At 33.8% G+C, this 19,327-nt stretch overlaps 3 protein-coding genes across 4 annotated transcripts; 2 read left to right on the top strand and 1 right to left on the bottom strand.

Annotated features, from left to right (window-relative positions):
• Positions 1 to 1,262: 1,262 nt before the first annotated feature.
• AT4G19730 (Glycosyl hydrolase superfamily protein) lies at positions 1,263 to 2,374 on the top strand (the record flags this gene model as incomplete). The annotated part of the gene is made up of 2 exons (NM_118093.1): positions 1,263 to 1,935; positions 2,049 to 2,374. The coding sequence occupies 2 exons, from the start codon at positions 1,263 to 1,265 to the stop codon at positions 2,372 to 2,374; spliced, it is 999 nt and encodes a 332-aa protein (NP_193708.1).
• Positions 2,375 to 4,429: 2,055 nt separating this feature from the next.
• On the top strand, positions 4,430 to 6,272 carry AT4G19720 (Glycosyl hydrolase family protein with chitinase insertion domain-containing protein). Its single transcript, NM_001341372.1, has 3 exons — positions 4,430 to 5,200; positions 5,442 to 5,819; positions 5,977 to 6,272. The coding sequence occupies exons 1-3, from the start codon at positions 4,543 to 4,545 to the stop codon at positions 6,030 to 6,032; spliced, it is 1,092 nt and encodes a 363-aa protein (NP_001319998.1). The 5' UTR covers positions 4,430 to 4,542; the 3' UTR covers positions 6,033 to 6,272.
• A 197-nt stretch (positions 6,273 to 6,469) lies between these two features.
• Positions 6,470 to 11,424, bottom strand: AK-HSDH II (aspartate kinase-homoserine dehydrogenase ii). 2 transcript variants are annotated; one of them, NM_202847.3, is made up of 18 exons: positions 11,222 to 11,424; positions 10,805 to 11,024; positions 10,347 to 10,727; positions 10,185 to 10,273; positions 9,798 to 10,101; positions 9,679 to 9,731; positions 9,392 to 9,600; positions 9,196 to 9,283; positions 8,991 to 9,104; positions 8,764 to 8,862; positions 8,457 to 8,651; positions 8,268 to 8,350; positions 7,888 to 8,113; positions 7,620 to 7,765; positions 7,392 to 7,527; positions 7,213 to 7,296; positions 7,035 to 7,127; positions 6,470 to 6,947 (listed from the first exon to the last, which is right to left on the bottom strand). In NM_202847.3, the coding sequence occupies exons 2-18, from the start codon at positions 11,007 to 11,009 to the stop codon at positions 6,702 to 6,704; spliced, it is 2,751 nt and encodes a 916-aa protein (NP_974576.1). In that variant the 5' UTR covers positions 11,010 to 11,024; positions 11,222 to 11,424; the 3' UTR covers positions 6,470 to 6,701. The 2 variants fall into 2 exon arrangements, with proteins under 2 accessions (NP_974576.1, NP_193706.2); NM_118091.3 differs by having other exon boundaries at positions 6,573 to 7,127; positions 11,222 to 11,383.
• Between the last annotated feature and the right edge of the window lie 7,903 nt (positions 11,425 to 19,327).

The following is a 19,327-nucleotide window of genomic DNA, read 5'->3' as shown; positions in this document are numbered from 1 at the left end:
AAACACACAAAAGTTTTAGTTAAGTATTCTAAAAGATAAGCTTTTGATTTAAAAAATCAAAAATACTTAATGAATAGTATATTTTAAAATTAAATTTGGTGAGAACTCTAAAACTAAATAACTCTTAAGTACAAAAATTAAAAAATTTGTCTTACTTACGGTTGAGCGATTGTTATAAATACCAAGATGTCGTTTTATGAAGATCTGCATGCTTCAAGGTATTTTCAAAAAATGTACATAAGGAGGTATGTGAAGTCACCCCACCAAATATGATGTAAAATATATTAGTGATTTATTCATGTAAAATGAATGATAGGCATAATAGTATTCAATATCATGTGCAATTGTAATTACTATCTTGTTTTAGTAGATTTGTTATGAAATAGGTCCAAGGGATGTAGGAAAACCGAACCCTTAAACAAACTTTCTGTGTAGTTTACTTTATGCTCAAACATGCACGCACACGAATGTATATGTACTCGGAAATATAGACGTAGCCAAATATGCGTTTTCAAATTTGACACATTTAAACAACTATAAATATTTATACAGTCATATATTATACACTATAAAACAGATAAATTTGTTGTACAAATATATTTTTTCACAATTTTATAGAATGAGATTAAATATGACTAAAAGTGGAAGTTTCTTTAGTAAAGTGTTTGACCAATGGTTTGATTAATAATTAGACACCAGGTATGAAGTGCAATTTTTAGTGAATACGGTTTTTTACATATTACTATATAATTTTTAATGCGTGTGAAGTTGTGAACCAATAGATTGTTAGACAAAATAGATGAATCATACATAAGCTGAAGGCCTAATACCAGCAGATTAAATATGATCAGGTATGTGTGTAAAAGGGTGTGTATCCATGACATTGATAGCATGAAAACATAATTAAAATCACCGTGGAAAAAGTCAGACGGACCCTAGTTTTAAAAACTAGCAAGATAAAGTACTCTTCAACGACGTCTCAACAATAAATTAGGGTTTAAACTTCACAAAAAGTGTTAAATAAGAATACATCAAGTATAATAAGAATGAGCTTCTTAATGAATGGTGTCACAGTGACAGCATTAATTTAGCAAAGACCTTTGGTTTTCAAGAATTGAATTAGTCTGGATTAATTATTTTTTAAAAAATATATTTCCAAAATCCCTATAAATAGAGAAGGGAAGCACCCTCTTAGGTACTACTACAAAGCAAAACAAGCAAAGAAACACAAAGAGAAAGCAAAGAAACACTTTGAGACCAAAATGACTTCTACTGTGATTCTGGGATCCCCCTCCGCCGAGGTAAAAGCTTCGTACTGGTTCCCAGATGGAGAGACCCAGGACCCCATAACCTCGGCCGAAACCATTCCCTCAGCTCTCTTCACTCACCTTTTCTGCGCCTTCGCCGATCTCGACGCTAACTCCCACAAAGTTTTTGTCTCCCAAGCGCACGAATTCATATTTTCCACCTTCACGGAAACCGTCAAGATTCGAAACCCTCAGGTGAAGACCCTCTTGTCCATCGGCGGAAAAAATGCAAACAATTCTGCGTTTGCGTCCATGGCAAGTAACCACCAGTCTCGGAAAACGTTCATTGATTCTTGGATTTTTATCGCTAGATCCAACGGATTCCATGGTCTCGATTTAGCCTGGGAGTACCCGTACAGTGATCATGAGATGACCGACTTTGGGAATCTAGTTGGAGAATTGCGAGCAGCGGTTGAGGCCGAGAGCAGACGCAGCAGCAAACCGACTTTGCTGTTGACCGCTGCGGTTTACTACTCCTCGGTTTACAAGACGTTTACCTACCCGGTTCAAGTGATGAGAGAAAGCTTGGATTGGGTTAATATTATAGCCTATGATTTTTACGGACCGGTGTCGTCCTCCAAATTTACCGTTCCAACCGCCGGTCTGCACGTTTCTTCTAACAACGAAGGTATAATTAAGCATATATAGTTGTAGTATATCATTTAAGAAGGGATACTTCGGTGATCAATTTTTTTTTTTTTTGTTTAACTTGGAACTATATATTGGTACTTTGGTTGATAGGTCCAAGCGGCGACTCTGGTTTGAAACAGTGGATTAAGGACGGACTTCCCGAGAAGAAAGCAGTCTTGGGATTCTCCTACGTTGGCTGGGCCTGGACTCTCCAAAACGATAAAGATACCGGTTATAATGCGGCCGCTGCCGGCGTAGCCAAATCTGAGGATGACGTATCTGAGGACGGTTCTATAAACTATGCTCAGATAAACAAGTTCATAAGGGATGAGGAAGCAGCAAAGGTTTATGACCCCAAGGTTGTCGGACATTATTGTTTCGCCAAGAAGATTTGGATTGGGTACGAAGATACTCAGAGCGTCGAGGCCAAAGTGTGATACGCTAAGCAGAACGGTCTGCTTGGTTACTTTGCATGGAACGTTGGAGCTGACGATAACACTGTTCTATCTAATGCAGGTTCGCCTCTTTCTTTTTCTACATAAATACCTTTTTTTTTGTTTCGTTTATGAATTGCAGCAAAAATTATAAATCCTATATATGGGATTAATTCAACACTACCGAGTCTCTCATATATGTATTTTGATATTTACAGCATCCAAAGCATGGGGTGTTTAATAGACAACCATCGGTGGAGTTCCGGCCACAAGTAAAAGTGAATGAAGAAATAAATAAAAGACGAGTGAAGAATAAAACATGTTTGCTTATGTGTTATTGTAAGATATAAAATAAAACACGCCTCTCTCCTTATCGGTATCTTGCTATCTGTAATAAAAATAAAACATGCTTGTTGTATCATATCCTTGTAAACAAAAAAAAAAATTTATACAATAAATAAAAATGTTTGATTTCTATATATCTTCTTCTTTTCTTAAAGAAATGTTTGATTCTATATGAAAAATAACAAACAACATGCTTGCTTTATATTATTAAGAGATCATCTAACAAATTTAGACCGTACGACTTGAACTTACAAACTTATGATTAACGTATAAATATACAATTACTGTGGCCTGTTTGATATATTTTGTTTAATCATTCAATAATTCACATCTTATCGGGAAAAAAATATATATAATGATATATGAATTTAGATACCAAAAGAAATGATCATTTACAATAGTTTAGAAAAGCTAAAATCTTTATAAACCCCTAAAGAAAAGAAAAGAATAAAAGAGCTGAATCGATATAAGAGAAAAACATTGAAATTCTCTTTAACTAATCATTCAAAGGTACATGGGTATTGAGCTTCCAAAACTAAATAAACGTTTTAGTAACAAAGTTAGACCTCCCAAAAAATTTGTTATTGCAAAACTAGGTCTTATGTTTCTGAAACTTAATATTTAATCTTAATTTTTAAATTTATCTATTTGTTATTGCAAAAATAGGTCTGATTCCCGAAATTTTAAGATTTGGTCTCAAATTTTAACTTTTATCAACAAAACTTATATAAAAAAAAATTGTTTTGTATTGGGCCTCATATTTATCAGGACCGACACTGAGTGAACCACAATGAAAAGAGATTCCAGAATCAAGCATGCAGCATATCTTTTACTATCAATCTACTCCCTTCTGACTAACTTGAACGCAATAAAATTGTAATAGAGGTGCTTGTTTTTAAACATGCATTCTTTTATGACTAACAGATTGATTTACAATCTGATCTGCACATTTCAATAAAAATGTTGTGACAATTCTAGACCAAACCGTCTCATTATTTCATTTTGAATTTTCAAAGTTATATGAGTTGCGATAATGTTGTACACATGCACGGCTCATACAATAATCTTATAGGAATTCCTCAATTAATTAATGTCCAGTTTAATGAAGAATGTACAATATTATTATAATGCATGTGAACCAGTTCATTGGTAGACAAATAGACTTGTTAATATGGACTATATGACCGGAGCCTTTTTTAATTCTATGGACTATAACCAAGTCTTTTTTTATATTATTCCTTCTATTGTTGGAAGACTATACTTTTCCTTTTTAGTGTATTAATTTCATGTTGGAAAAAACTATAATATAAACATTCCCACTCTAGAGATATGACATACCTATTAGACGTATAACTTGGTAAAATATTCATATGTTGTTGATCTGTAACATATGTTGTTGTTTAGATATTCTTGCCAGTTGCCAACGTTGATTGAAATCATAATGGGAGTAGTCAAACCAAAACTTTTATACTTATATTATACGTTAAATTCTTCAACTACTTGACTACCATAAATTAATTTTTAAACTTAAAAAGAGATTTGTGAAATAAAAAATACATCAACTATGATATGAATGCGCTCCTTGATGGGTCTGGTGTCACAGTCACAACATTTAACAAAGACTTTGGCAGTCTTTGAAAATCAACTTAAATCCACTATAATCCTTCTAAATTCAAAGTTGAAAATATTCTTTTCTTTCAATATTTATAATACCTCTTCCCAAATTCCCTATAGATAGAGAATGAAAGCACCCTCTTAGTTTGTACTGCAAGGCACAACAAACAAAATAACACAGAAAGCATTTCGTAAAAGACTTTCAGACAAAAATGTATACGGAAGTAGTTAAAGCATCCTATTGGTTCCCAGATGGTGCATCATCCCCAACCACCGGAAGCGTAGTCCCACAATCCTCAGCCGTGCTAATCGATTCAACTCTCTTCACTCATCTTTTCTGCGCCTTTGCCGACCTTGACCCTCAGACCAACAGCGTCGTTGTCTCCGGCGCTCACGAACAAGAATTCTCCAACTTCACTAAAATCGTCAAGAAGAAAAACCCTCACGTGCAAACCCTCTTGTCCATCGGCGGAAGAAACGCAGATAAATCCGCGTTTGCGTCTATGGCAAGTAACCCCACTTCTCGTAAATCCTTCATTTGGTCTGCGATCTCCAGCGCTAGATACTATCGATTTGACGGACTTGATCTGGTTTGGAAGTACCCAAAAGATGATGTGGAGATGAGAAACTTTGGTCAACTACTTGAACAATGGCGAGAAGCGATTGAGGACGATGCTGAACGCACCGAAAGAATGCCTTTGCTATTGACGGCTGCGGTTTACTACTCTCCGGTTTACGATTCTGTTTCCTACCCAATTCGGGAGATTAAAAAAAAATTGGATTGGGTTAACCTTATTGCCTATGATTTCTACTCTTCATCCACAACCATTGGTCCACCCGCCGCTCTGTTTGATCCCTCAAACCCGAAAGGTACAAATATTAGTATGTGTGTTCCTGTGGGGTTTGAAAAAAAACTAATATTACATACTTTGGTTTCGGGTTTAGAGGTTTACAGACTTTTGCCTAAAACCTTTTGTACAAATATCACTAGGTGTGTTCTTACTAGGACTGACCAGATCGATCATAGGATTTATCAATTAAAAAGTAAAATCAGGTGAGTAATTTATTTTGGTTGGTCAAGGGTTTAACTGTAATATAATTTGGTTGATAGGTCCATGTGGGGACTATGGTTTGAAAGAGTGGATTAAGGCCGGACTTCCGGCGAAGAAAGCAGTCTTGGGATTTCCATACGTTGGATGGACCTGGAGTCTAGGAAGCGGCAATGATGCGGCCACCAGCCGAGTAGCTACATCAGCTGAGGGTTCTATCAACTACGATCAGATAAAAAGGTTAATAGTGGATCACAAAGCAAGACCGGTTTTTGACTCGACGGTGGTTGGAGATTACTGCTTTGCCGGGACGAGTTTGATTGGGTACGATGATCATCAGAGCGTCGTGGCTAAAGTAAAATACGCTAAACAGAAAGGTTTGCTTGGTTACTTCTCATGGCATGTTGGAGCTGATGATAATTTTGGCCTATCTCGTGCAGGTTCGTCTTTTTGTACTTATGAATCTTTATTTTTTTCTTTATTTACATTTTCGTAACGGAGTTGCTATTCTTATTTCATGAATTGCAACAAAAAGTATATTTAGTGTCATATCGGATAAGTACCAAGTCTTATATATGGATTTTTGGAAATTTGAAGCATCGCAAGCATGGGATGCTAAAGAGACAAAGACAACCAGCGGAGACAACCACTAAAGAAGAAGAAATAAATAATGACGAGTAAAGAATATAACATGTTGGCTTATGTTATTCTAAGACATATAAAACACGTCTTGCGTATCTTTTTTTTTTTTTTTTTTTTTTTTAGACAAACGTATCTTTCTTTCTTTTTTTCTCGTAAGTGTTGCCTTTTATTAAAACGAAGTGTGCGTATCTTGTTTTCACGCTTGCTAATTAAATCATTGTAAACAAAAAATAATTAAATAAAGTTTGGTTTCTATAAAAATACGCATTATGAAAAAACATCACTTACGTGTAAATCTATGCATGCATGCTTTTAAATTTTAAATCTGATATTTGGAAAGCCGCTTGTAAATTTGTATTATCATGGTTTTCAGAAAAAATGCATGGTAGTACATTGCAGAAATCTTATAAGGAGAATTAATTATATTATATAAAACCAAAAAAATAGATATTCTAAATGCTCCTTTTTATTAAATATCAAATCGTTTTGATTTGTAAATATTAAACAAATGAAACTGTATTAAAAAAAATCAAAACATATCCAACAAAACTAGTTGCTATTGTACATGTTACCACAAAAAACTACAAAGACCAGCAAAAGGTAGTTGATCCGAAGCTGATACTTTAAGCGGGAAGATAATAGCAAAACTGATAACTAATGTGGGGTGTTTTCTTCACCAGTTAAGACGGTGCACCGAGATAAGATGCAAGCCTTAGTATGTCGCTGAATATACCACCGGCCGTGACTTGAGCACCAGCTCCAGGTCCTCGGACTATAAGTGGATGATCCTTGTACCTTGTCGTTGTGAAGGCTATTATGTTGTCTGAACCTGCGAGCTGCGCAAATGGATGTTCTTTCTTGTATCTTCGAAGTTCAACTGTTCCCTTTTGGTTAACAGCGTCCACCACTCCAACATATCTCAGAACCTAAATTCAAGTTTACATACATATATATATGGTTAAAATATGATCACATTGATCGAAAGGGAAAACGTTTGTTGTGAATAATCTTACTTCCCCAGAGTTTTCAGCATCTAGCCTTTCTTTTGCTAGGTCTCCATCGTACTGTGGGAGTTTCTCCATGAATTCTTCAACAGAAGTGCATCCCTGAAAGTAGAATTAGGAAGGACATTGAGTGCAGACATTGTTAGTTTTGCTGTTAATGAGATATACATATAGAGAGATCTTATACTTTTAGAGGTTCTGGTACGAGACTTCTAATGGGGAGATCAGCGAGGTCCAATTTCAGTCCAGATTCTCGAGCGAGGATAATCACCTGCACAAACAGAAGGGTTTTGGCTCAATGAGAGAGACTATCATCAGTTTCAGAACTTTACTAGGTTAGTTTGATAGATAGAAGAGTTAACGTACCTTCCTTGCAACATCAGTTCCAGATAAATCATCTCTTGGATCAGGCTCAGTGAAACCTGCGTTCTTTGCTTCAGTGACAACCTCGCTGAAACTTCGATCTCCAACAAAATTGTTGAATAGATAACTCAAAGTTCCACTGGAGGAAAGAACAAAAAAACAAAATCCAAAAGAGAAATCATCAGAAAAGAACTCAGAGTCAAACTGTGGTGGATCTGTTAATTAACAGACCTGCAAATGCCCTCTATGCGTAGTATCTTATCTCCTGTCTCAAGGAGACCACGTAAAGTGCTGATAATTGGAAGACCAGCTCCAACAGTGGCTTCGTAGAAGTAATGAGTGTAGGATTTCCTTTGAAGATCTCTCAGTTTCAAGTACTGAGCACACAAACAGAGAAACATCAGTGGAGTAAGAAACCAACACAGGACAGGAACATTTCCTATTGAGTTTCTTTAACAGAGTTTCATAAGAAGTATACTTGATGAGAAGAATATATTACCTGATCGAGGGGACCTGAGTTAGCCTTTTTATTTGGGGTAATGACATGAATTCCCTTTCGTAACCAATCATAGTAACGGCTTGCAATAGCAGAGTCTGCTGTACAATCAACCACTACAGAGTTGGGGATAAAATGATTTCCATGCACTTGTTGAGTGAATTTATCCAAATCCGCCTCTGTTCCCTTCTCGTTTAGAAGTTCTCTCCATCTCGACAAATCAATACCACTGCAATAAAAAACGTAGGTACACATGTGGTGTTAAAACAGAGAAAATTATCTGCGGATATAGAAGAAAATGTCAGAATGAATAAGAATGTCTTTCAGATAAAATACTACAGCCGCGACAGAATCAAGAAATGTACAGAATTAGTCATTCTTACATGTCACTCAATAACATCTTCTTTGAACCAGTGATTCCCAAAACACGCAGATCAATGTTAAATTCTTGTTTGAGAACAGCAGCCTGAAAAACATAATTAAATGCCTAATCAGCTTCGTAAAGGACCAATAGAGCCAGAAAGAAGGTAATGTAGCATTTTGAAAAGACTCAACAACATTATGAAGTTCACCTGATCCCGCAGCTGGTCAAGTAATGTTGCACCAATCAAGCCCGGTCCTACGATTCCCATTGCTAATGTTGTTCTTGACAAGAAAAACCTCGAGTGTACAGCTCTTAACGCCTTAACGCTATCTTCACGTTTAATAACGACAGTAACATTGTACTCAGAACAACCTTGAGATATAGCTCGGACATTAATATTAGCCTACAAGCGAGATACAAAAACAAGCAATTACAAGGGAGCAATCAAGCAAACGATAGTATATGAGATGGATGATCCCTCATCATGCTGGTTACAGTATTTAAGTAATAATCACCTTCGCCAAAGCACTGAAAAGTGTACAACTAACTCCAGGTGTACTAGCCATTTTCTGGCCGACTGCAGCTAAGATGCTACAGTTTGGTATCACCTCAATCTGAGAAAATAAAATATACTATTGTTCAAAATAGTGAACTGGCCCAGAAAAATTTATCAAATATATGCTGAATTAGATTATGCAGGGAAGACCTGTCCTAGGTAAAACAGAATCAGAGAGAGAGAGACCTGAGAAAGACGTCCCGCTTGTAAAGCTTCACTAAATCTCGACCGCAATGCCTCAGAGACTGCGTTTACTTCCTTCTCAGGCACAGCAAAGCACACAGAATGCTCACTGCTAGCCTGAACAATGAATATATCCATGACATAAGACTCTGCCTCTATAATGAAAAAATTTGCTATAATACTAAGGTAAAGTTAGAAACTAAGGCACCTGTGATATCATAATCACATTAGCTCCAACATCTTTTACACAGCCAAAAATGTCACTTGCAGTACCGGGTACACCAGCCATTCCAGTACTATCAGAATGAATTGGAAGAGAGCAGTCAATAGGATAGGTATGAATGCAGCTTGTTATTTAAAAGAATGGAAATAACACTCGCACATCAACGGAGAAAGTAGCTTACCCTTCAACATTTATGAGGGCCAAATTGTCAATAGTTGCAAACCCTTTGACAGGAGTTGTCAGTTTAAGGTCATAATCATCTTCAGGAGGTTGACAGATTATTGTTCCCGGTGCAGAGAGATTGAAAATATTTCTAATCACAATCGGAATATTATATCGCATCACAGGAATGATGGTGCGAGGATGTAACACATTTGCTCCAAAATAAGACTGCATGAAGTTAAGAGTTTTGATCAGAAGTTTGTACTTGGCCTCCTGAATTTAGGATAACAGGAACGCAAAGTTTACCATTTCCCAGGCCTCTTGATAAGAAAGTGTCTGGAGTATCACTGCCTCATTAACTGCAGCAAAACTTCTAGTTATTTGTAAAACGGTTTACAGGCAAAGAAAAAAAAAACAGGACATACCTTTACGAGGATCCGCACTGTATACACCATCAACATCTGTCCAAATGGTTACTTGACGAGCTCTCAATAAAGCACCCATAATAGCTGCTGAGAAATCACTCCCATCTCTTTTCAAAGTTGTTGGAATATTTTGCGGAGTGCTAGCAATAAACCCAGTCGCAATAATAATTTTCGACGGATTTAAGGAGAACCATTTATCGAGTCTCTTCTCAGATTCACCAAAATCAGGATCAACCTGATTAGAGCTGGTGGGATTAACAATGAGCACGTCTCTAGTATCCATCCACTTGCACTCAAGCCCAGTCTACAGTAAAAAGAAAAGAGAGATGATAAAAGCATACAACCTCAATAACTTCACATGTAATTATCATAACTCATAATTCAAACCTTTCTGACAACATATGATAGCATCTGAGCAGACCAAAGCTCCCCATGTCCTGCAACAAAATCTGAAAACGACTCTGATGCATGGCCAGCTGCAAATGAAAGATGTCAGTTCCTTCCTCTGAAATCTCAAAGTAAAAGTAAATAAGATTACTATCACACTACCTATGTATATAGCACGAAGCATTGCTTTAAGATTACTAATATCATTATGCAAATGTGACAAGAAACTAGCGAGATCATCTCCATCGAGAAGGTCACGAGCTGTTAAACGATGCTTTTCCAAGACAGCTTCCAACGCGGATAAATAAGAATCATCTCGTGATTGTGCCTTGCGGATTAAGTCATACATCATGTCCGTAACCTTCGACATCGCCGAGACAACCACAAGTTTTCTTTCGGAATTATCATTGATTATAACCTCTGCTACATTTCTGATCCTCTGAGAGTTTCCCACACAAGTCCCACCAAACTTGTGAACACTCCACATTTCACCTTTAGGAATCTGAACTTGATCCACTAAATTCACCGTCGATACACCTGATACTGTAACCAAATTGAGCAATACATTATGACTACAATTCCAAAAAAACTCATATATCAAGATAAAACAAAAAACTAACCAGTAGTTGCTGTTGCTGATAGATGAAAATCTGGAAGCTCACATCGAATCAAGCCGCCGCCACCACCAGTCGTCTTCCGAAACCTAGGCAATATAAGTCGCCGCGGTTTCGGAACACGGAGAAAGCATTGCGGCGGAAAACTTCCAAATCTAATCGGATTACTATTCGGCGGAGAAACAGTAAATGACGGCTTCAGAGTCGCCATGTTTATCGCATATACCTGCTACCAAATTCACATAGTATATAAGCTTGAAGCTAATACAAGAAGATTCAGTTAAAACTATCAAATTCGAAAAGACAATGCCTCAACGAATCAATTTGAGTAAGAATCAGTAATTGTTACAACAGTGAAGTGATTAAACCCTAAATTTGATTTTAGCAGCAAAAAGATAAACCAAGGAAGAGAAGAAGACTAACGGTGATGATTTTCCGGCGACGCGGCGGCGAACAAAAAAAGTTGTACGGCTTTGAATTAAGTCAAAAGGTTTAAACTTTAAAGAGTTAACTTGAGACCTCAAAGAGTCTCTAGTCCACCAAAGTGAAGAATCTCCATTCCAAGAAGCGGCTTCACGATTTTTGTCTATCAACAATAAACTGCCACGTGTCTATCTGTTTTTGACGTCCAAGTACGTTTTTGTCGTTATACTGTTTTGATTTAAAGGCCTTGTTGGCCCATTTAATGGCTGATTAAAGCCAATTTACATTTTGGGCTTACATAAGGAACCCTATATGTATCGACCCAAATTACGGTTGTTTTATTTAAAAAGATAGTGTGCATAAGTGTGTTGTTTGGTCAAGAGACTATGAAGTGTGGATTTAAGTGTTATGGCTTGAACCGTAGTCTAATCTATTTGCGATAAGAGTAACTTTGGATCATGTCAAAGGAATTCGATGGATGAGCCAGCCTCTCGTTTAACAAGCCTATCATGTTAAAACAAATTGGGCTGAAATCCGAGATACGAGTGATCCACTCACATTATAATTAAAGATAGTGTTTAGAGAATGGTCTTATATACTATTGATTGATTGTGTTTATCTTATACAGTATATTTTCTTGGTAATCAGATGGATATAAAAAATGGTTTCCAAAGCCTTGTCGGACCGGTGTGTTAGACCAATCAAACCGTGAACCGTCAAAATATCCATTTTGATTTCATTGAGCATTGATATGATTAGTTGACAAAATATCTCACTGCATTGATCATGTCTATGCATCGTATAGGAAATGTTGACAAAATAAAATATCGTTTGTTTTTTGTCATCATTATGTATGTTTACTTTAACTAAAACAAAAAATATCCAAATACACTCATTAAGCTTATAATAATAAAAGTGGTATTAGTTCATTTATTAACTCACCTGCTAATTGAAAATGCATGTTTTCTGTCACCATCCATTGGTCTCGTGAATGACCCACATGAACCAACATGGATGATGCTGATACAACTCAATGCTCAATGAAATTGGAATAACAGTTAATGATGTTTTTGTGTACTTGATATAGGCCATGTTGGTACTGATACTTTTTACAGGAAATTAGTTGCGTTTAGACTATGAAAACAATTAATTATGGTGTTAACGTTTGTAGAGTTGGATTTTTCACCATTGAGCAGGTTAAACCACATGTATCTCGGTATATACATCTACGTGCATTTGAATATGTATCGTATTTGTTATGCGTTTTAGAATATGAAACCCTTTTAGCTTTCAAGGAATTGAAAAATTGTACTAAACAGTTTTTACACTTGTATCAAATGATGTCGTATGTGTGATTTTTCAAAAATAAACCACCGAAATTAATTTTACTAAGAAGCAAAAGCTGAAATACAACAAGTTGAATCTAAAAGAAGTTACAAATATGTGGCATTTCTAGCATACTGGTATTTCAGATTTCTGAGGATCTAACAATTGTCATGAAATATGAATTTATTATTTATCGAGACAAAATAAAATAAAAATTTACGAAGTAGGCGTTGATGTTACGAGGAAGAAAGTCAAACATATGCAATCCTTGTGAAAAGAAAGGATAGAAGACATTTTGTGCAACTCTTAGACAAAATCTACGATAGTCTATTTGGTTTTAATGAGCAAGAGCGTAAACTGTCAATAGTTAGATTGACAACGCATACTACCGTATTGGATCTATAAATGTGTCATGCGGTTAATCCAACTCAAGGGAGAATATTAGTTTCCATAGCTAGAAATCAAGAAATTGTATTTTATTAATTATATCTCATGTTTTTAACAAATGAAATTTTGACTGTATGAATTGTTGTTACAAATATACAGGAGTATAGTTTTTGTTGTACTAGGTGGCATACTTGAATTTTGATTAAAAAAAAACATTATTAATTTACTACTTTTATATATATACTACTTATTTAGATATAAAAATGAATATTTTTCAATCATTTCATAACTTAAAGAGTAAATAATGAATATTTTAGTAACGAGACAATTTGCTGTAACTTGAATGTATGCATGCATATCGAGGAATGATATAGTAATAGTCTCATCAACGTATCGGTTGGGACTGATATTGACATTTAACTAAAAATTATCCAAATCACATTTCCTTTGATTGGTTTTTTTAGTCATCATAGCCGCCTAAGATTAGAATCTTGGGGCTGCTTAAAGATATTGACGCATTTTTTATTCCTTTTCGGGTATAACTAAAATTTTAATAGCCCCTCTAATTCCAAACACCACATAGGTTTTTGGTTGGGACTGATCTATTAGTGTGGTGGGAGCCATTAGCATTAGCTCAGTTGGGTCGCCTACGGCTAATATATCGTGTGCGTGTCCCCTGTTTGATTAGCTAGATAGTTTCTTTTTAGTTGTTCTACTTCATTTTTTTTTCTCAAATCATATGTAAAATGTCAATATTATTGTTCTAGTAGAGATGTTACAAAAGAAACTATGTTGATTGTGGCTACAAATTTCTTAAGTAAAAGAATTCTAATTTGTTTAGACTAATACAATTATAACTCTCATGGCCTAAATAAAAGTAGTTTGATTGTTCGAATATTTATCCTTTATTAGTTTATAAGAAAACATGAATTGGTCCACAAAAGTGATAGAAACAATCAAAAGCCAAAAATAAACAGAAGACCCTCGTAAAACGTCTAATCAATTTTGTCCTTATATATATTCACATTTTAATTTAATAGTACACAGATAAATAAAAGCCCAAAATTTTTTGTCATATCAAACGTACTCAACTTTAGAAAAAAAGACATTATTGAAATTTTATTTGGACCCCCTCCTATGACATTTGTGGTTGAGCATTATTATTATTGTTGACAAATCTCGTGATATTAATGGCTATATATGGGACATGTGTATATTGTATAGTCACATTCACATATAATCATGTATTGACTAGCTATAATTGTATATAGTTTAAATATGTTGGTATCTTTTATTTCCCTTCTGCTCATACTTTAACATATGGTCTTCTTAATAATAGAGCATTATATTAGGAAATGGAACCCTTCTTACGAAAGCATGATAGATGATTTATATAGACACTAGTTCAAAGGAAAATAGACTATGTAGGTATAGTCTGGCGTGTTAGAATTGAATCTCAAATTAATATTTAAACAAAAATGTATAGCATTACTATATATGAGATAAATGCGAAAATATGATATTATAATTGAGGCGAAATGCAGTTCACATCGTAATGGTAGATTTAAAGTTCCATTTTATGAGACATTATTGTTTACTCTTTTACTTGTAATGACATTACACTAATTAAAACATATATACTCACCAGAAGTTTACAAAGATATAACTGAGCATAGTGATTTTAATTGAAAACTGTTTTCTTTGTAAATTTTAGTTTATAACATAAATGTATAGTTTATATGCATAAATGTAAAGTTTTTTCTTAAATTGATATGCCCATGGAATTTTATTTTTTTAAGTTAGCACATACGCTATTTTTAAAAAAAAAGATATCACGCTAGACAGACTAAAAATTGTATATGTGGAAACAAAATGATATATTTGAAAAGTAACCCTAAAATAGTACTGTATTATTTGTAATTTCTCAAAATCGTCTCTAAAGTTACATATTTTTATTAAGATGAAAAATAGATATAGACAAACATTATTATTCATGTTCAACTATATATTTGAAGACTTCAACAAAAAATATATATTTGAAGAGATATCTTTCGAGTTACGACTTAGAAAACTCATGTATACACGCGTAAGTTTTATACAGAACCTATATGTAATTAGCGTGGCCGGTTATTCTTGTAATAATTAATCACTCAAAATTTAAAGCGGTCAGCTAATCACGATACTATTATTGTAATGTAAACCAAGTTATAATGCACCGTTGGACATAAATTTAAGGCATATTGAGTTCAAAGATTAGCACGGTAGTCGATGTTTGTCCAAATCATGACAATGTTAATCATAGAATACTTACTAATTTATCTTTTGTTTTATATGAAATATATAAAGTAATCAAAGATATTTGATGGAGTGAGTGTGATTAGATCTGATCGATGTCGTGGTCAAAACTTAATCGGCGGGATTGGTGGGGAAAAAAAAGAAATGTGGAGTGCATTTACATGATTCGATTTTAGATAGGTGGTGGCGATGATGATAATCATGATAATGAGTAATGACAATAAATCTAACCTAATTCGATTTTCTTAATGACAAGTACTCCTTCATTTTGTAACCATTTTTTATTTATCAACTTCGTTGTCCAACCTTTCTTTTTATTGCATAGTCATCGATTTTTGTCCCTAATCTATCAGTTTTTCCTTTTATTCTCAACTATTAACCCTTTTCGAGGTTTAAATAGTTAGTTTTTTTCTTATTTTTGTGACCTCATATGGTCGACGCTTTTGTATATATAAACAAAAGAAAGACGTATATGTAGATATCCATTTAGACATTGGTCGCATTTGCAAATAAAATCAAATAAGTTACTTTATAAAAGCAAAGAGAACAAGAACTTGTTCCAAAGTAAACAAAAAAGTTTCGTCTCACGTTTGGAAAAGTAGAATTTAAAGGCGAATATCGGACCAAAACTTATGTGTGATAAACTTATAGTGGAACCAAACATTATTCCAAGTTAAACGATATGTTATAAACCTGAACAAAACACGGATTAAAATAACGTGTGAGTTTTAAAATACTTAATTTCACTCAAGTTTGGGAGTCGACCCTTTTATACATTGTAGTTTATATATTGGTTTGAACTATTTGATCTGACTTTTAATTTGTCTTCATTAGATAATATATGGTAAGCTAAATTATGAGGTGGAGAAAATACTAAATTAAAAAGCTTCTTCAGAAAATTTAAACCAGTTATATACTTTGTTTGACAAAAATATGAACCATATTAATTATGGATATGGATTTGAGTCGATTCCTATAGCTATAGAGTCGGAAAACCATAATCCGAATATTAGAAAGTAAAAATCCAGATTAGATACTCCTAAAGTCCTAATAAAATACTACGTTTGTGCACTTTGTTATATAATTAGTTGGTTTACTTTTGATCTCACTTTTTCTTTTTTGTCCCACTGACTTAAGCAAACATGAAGGAAGGGGGGCAAATACATGATGGAAGGTTAAAAAAATAAGGATGCTCATAATTGCCATTATCCCTTACTCTAATTATGAAATTATTATATTAAAAAACAAAAAACAAAAAAGTCACTTGAAAATCAGGTTAAAAGGCAAAGTGACTTTTCTTCTTTTTGCTTTCGACAAGTGTAGTCCACCATTTTTGAATCCTTTTGTAACTTTTTTACGATGCTTCGCACCATTAAGTTTCGTAATTTAGGGATCATTATAATAACTAATACAATATCATGCTTTTGTTTCTAGCTGCTTACATATATGTTCTAGAGCTTCTTACATATATATATTTGTAGATATTAAATACAATTTGTGGCATGCATATGATGAAATTTGTTTGTTTGCTGGTAAACACATACAGTCATGAATTTTAATTAAAATAATATTTACAAAAAAGTGATCTACGAATTGGTCACATGATTAAGCATTTATAGGACTTTCTATTAGATGTTTAATAAAGTTTACGATGTCATTATCATATAATACAGACAAATTAGCCGTAGGTTCTGATCAGTCTCCACTAATTATTCTTAAGCTGTGCATGTGTTTCTAAAAGTACACTAAAATCTTCACCTAATATGCCCTCCCTTCTCCAACTTAGCAAGCACTATTTAATTTATTATATCTTATCCTACATCATGATTAATATAATTATCAATTCCCAAGTCTAGATCACCACCTAATTGTTATAATATGCTTGTTAGATGAACCTCTTATTTTTTTAATTTGTTTGTCACAGATAAACCTTTTACTTTGAAATTATAATGGATATATACAGATTGTAATTGTGTCTTCCTAATTTATTTTATTTAGTAGTCTCAACTTTATCTATCTTCGTGTTTTCTTTACTTACACGTTGCTTTGCTTTAGTCCGGTTGTTACGTCTGTGAAATTGTCTTTTCAAAACAAAACCAAATTCACATCCCCCATATGCACAATGTTTCGTAAGAAATTTTCTTTTTATGCCGTATGTATACCCAAAAAAAAGTCACACACTCATACTTTGTGAAAAAAATAAGTCATACTCCCATGTTGACGTTTCGGCAAAATCGAGAAGCCCTAAGAAATTAACCTTTTCCAAATAAAATTATCGACTTCTTAAAAATATGTTTGTTGAATAAAAAAAATTCGTCACCTTAACCAAAGAAAAGAACATTATGCGACATTTTCTTTTATTATTACTTTTTCTAAAGAAAAAAGGGGGAGGTGATGATCGAACCAATTTACACCATGAGCATCACTTTTGTGAATTGACGATTCCTTCTAACCAAATAGTTTTACTAAATAATCTTTTTTTTTATCATTAATGCAATCATGTAATGAAGAGAAATAGTGGTGGTGGCTTCGGAGAATCAACCAATCAATATATATGACCCTTTCATGTTTTTATATTTATATTTTTAGACTTGTTTCATATTCATCATAAATATATATAGATATGTAATTATTTATCATAAAATCATAATATACATATTAAAAAACGGATCAACCAGACTAACCCTTAAATTAGAATCAGAATAAAATTAGAAAGAAAACAAAAAATGACCCGTGAACTAAAAAAAAAACGAATCGACCTTATATGTATATGTCATCCGTTAAACTCGTGCATAGACCAAGCCGGGATGGATCAATCTGACTGACACCTACTAGTAGTTGGTGCCGATAAGGATGGACCAATTCGAGTTTTCAAAAGTTATATATGTCGTTCTTCAACTTTCTTTCCGCATTTTTTCTTGTCTTTTTATATAATATGAATGTAAATATTAATGTCATGTCATTATCTGTTGTTAAAGAGAAATAGTACATACATAACACATAGCATATAAAACAAAATGAAAATGAAAAGGTTTAACTGTAAAAGGGACAATATAAACGTAGGAGTTTTTTTTGTGGAAAAAAAAACATCTATGTAAAATTGTCAAGTGGATCAAAATCAAATATTAAGTTCGATCATCTATGTAAAATTGTTGAATATTTGTTTGAGTCTCTATAAAGTATAAACATCTTAGGTGAAAAAAATATCTCGTTGTTTTTATAATTTTTGAAACTTAATTTGAAAAAAATATCTATCTATTACGCAAATAATTAGTAATAACTAATCCGCGACTGAAAGAATCAATGTATATGTTTATAAAATAAAGCAATTGACGACACTAGCTATATACATGATTAGAGAATTCAATTCACACTAGTTGTTTGATTTTAAAAAGTTAGGAGTTTTCATCTTGTCACGTTTCCTTCATATATAGCATGAACTCGGCCACGTACGTCCACATCTATCTTGTTCGTTTGTCTAACTTACGAAATCAATATTAATTAGAAATCCACATATAGAATATAAATTGAAAATGAATTTGAAAACGTATAATGGGACAAATAAGTAGTCTATTCTAAAATGATAAAAAGCTCTGAACAAGTGATGATGTTAGGCTTAGTTTCTGACATTGGAGCAAAATCGATAATTAGACAAACGAATATGTCGACAAAATATATATACAAATGAAGTTGAGAAAGAAAAGACAACCGAAGTTGTCTTTTTCGACGAGTCTGGTTTATCCTCAAAGTTGTTCAGTACTGTTACTTTTAAGGAAAATAATCGTGGTTTGGTCTTCTAAATTGATTTTTCTTTTAATATCATATGTGGAAAAACTTCTATTACACCAAAAAATGTTGTTGAGTTCAAAATAGATATGATGTATCGGTAAAGAAAGACTGAACCGATATTTACACAATTCTCGGTTGTAAAAAGAGATTGAGATCGTCCACTTTAACGTAAGTATTAGGGGTGGGCGCAAGGCTAGTACTTGCTATTTTAGGGATACTTGTTACTCGACTTGCCTTGTACGAGTAATCAAATAAGTAATTGTATTTGGTTTATTGAAAACGAGTACTTACAATTTCAAGTATTTGCTA

The sequence above is a fragment of the Arabidopsis thaliana genome, chromosome 4, assembly GCF_000001735.4.
Source record: "Arabidopsis thaliana chromosome 4, partial sequence".
Lineage (NCBI taxonomy): Eukaryota > Viridiplantae > Streptophyta > Magnoliopsida > Brassicales > Brassicaceae > Arabidopsis > Arabidopsis thaliana.
The sequence above is the reverse complement of the archived record's forward strand: the minus strand, read 5'-3'. Positions and strand labels throughout refer to the sequence as shown.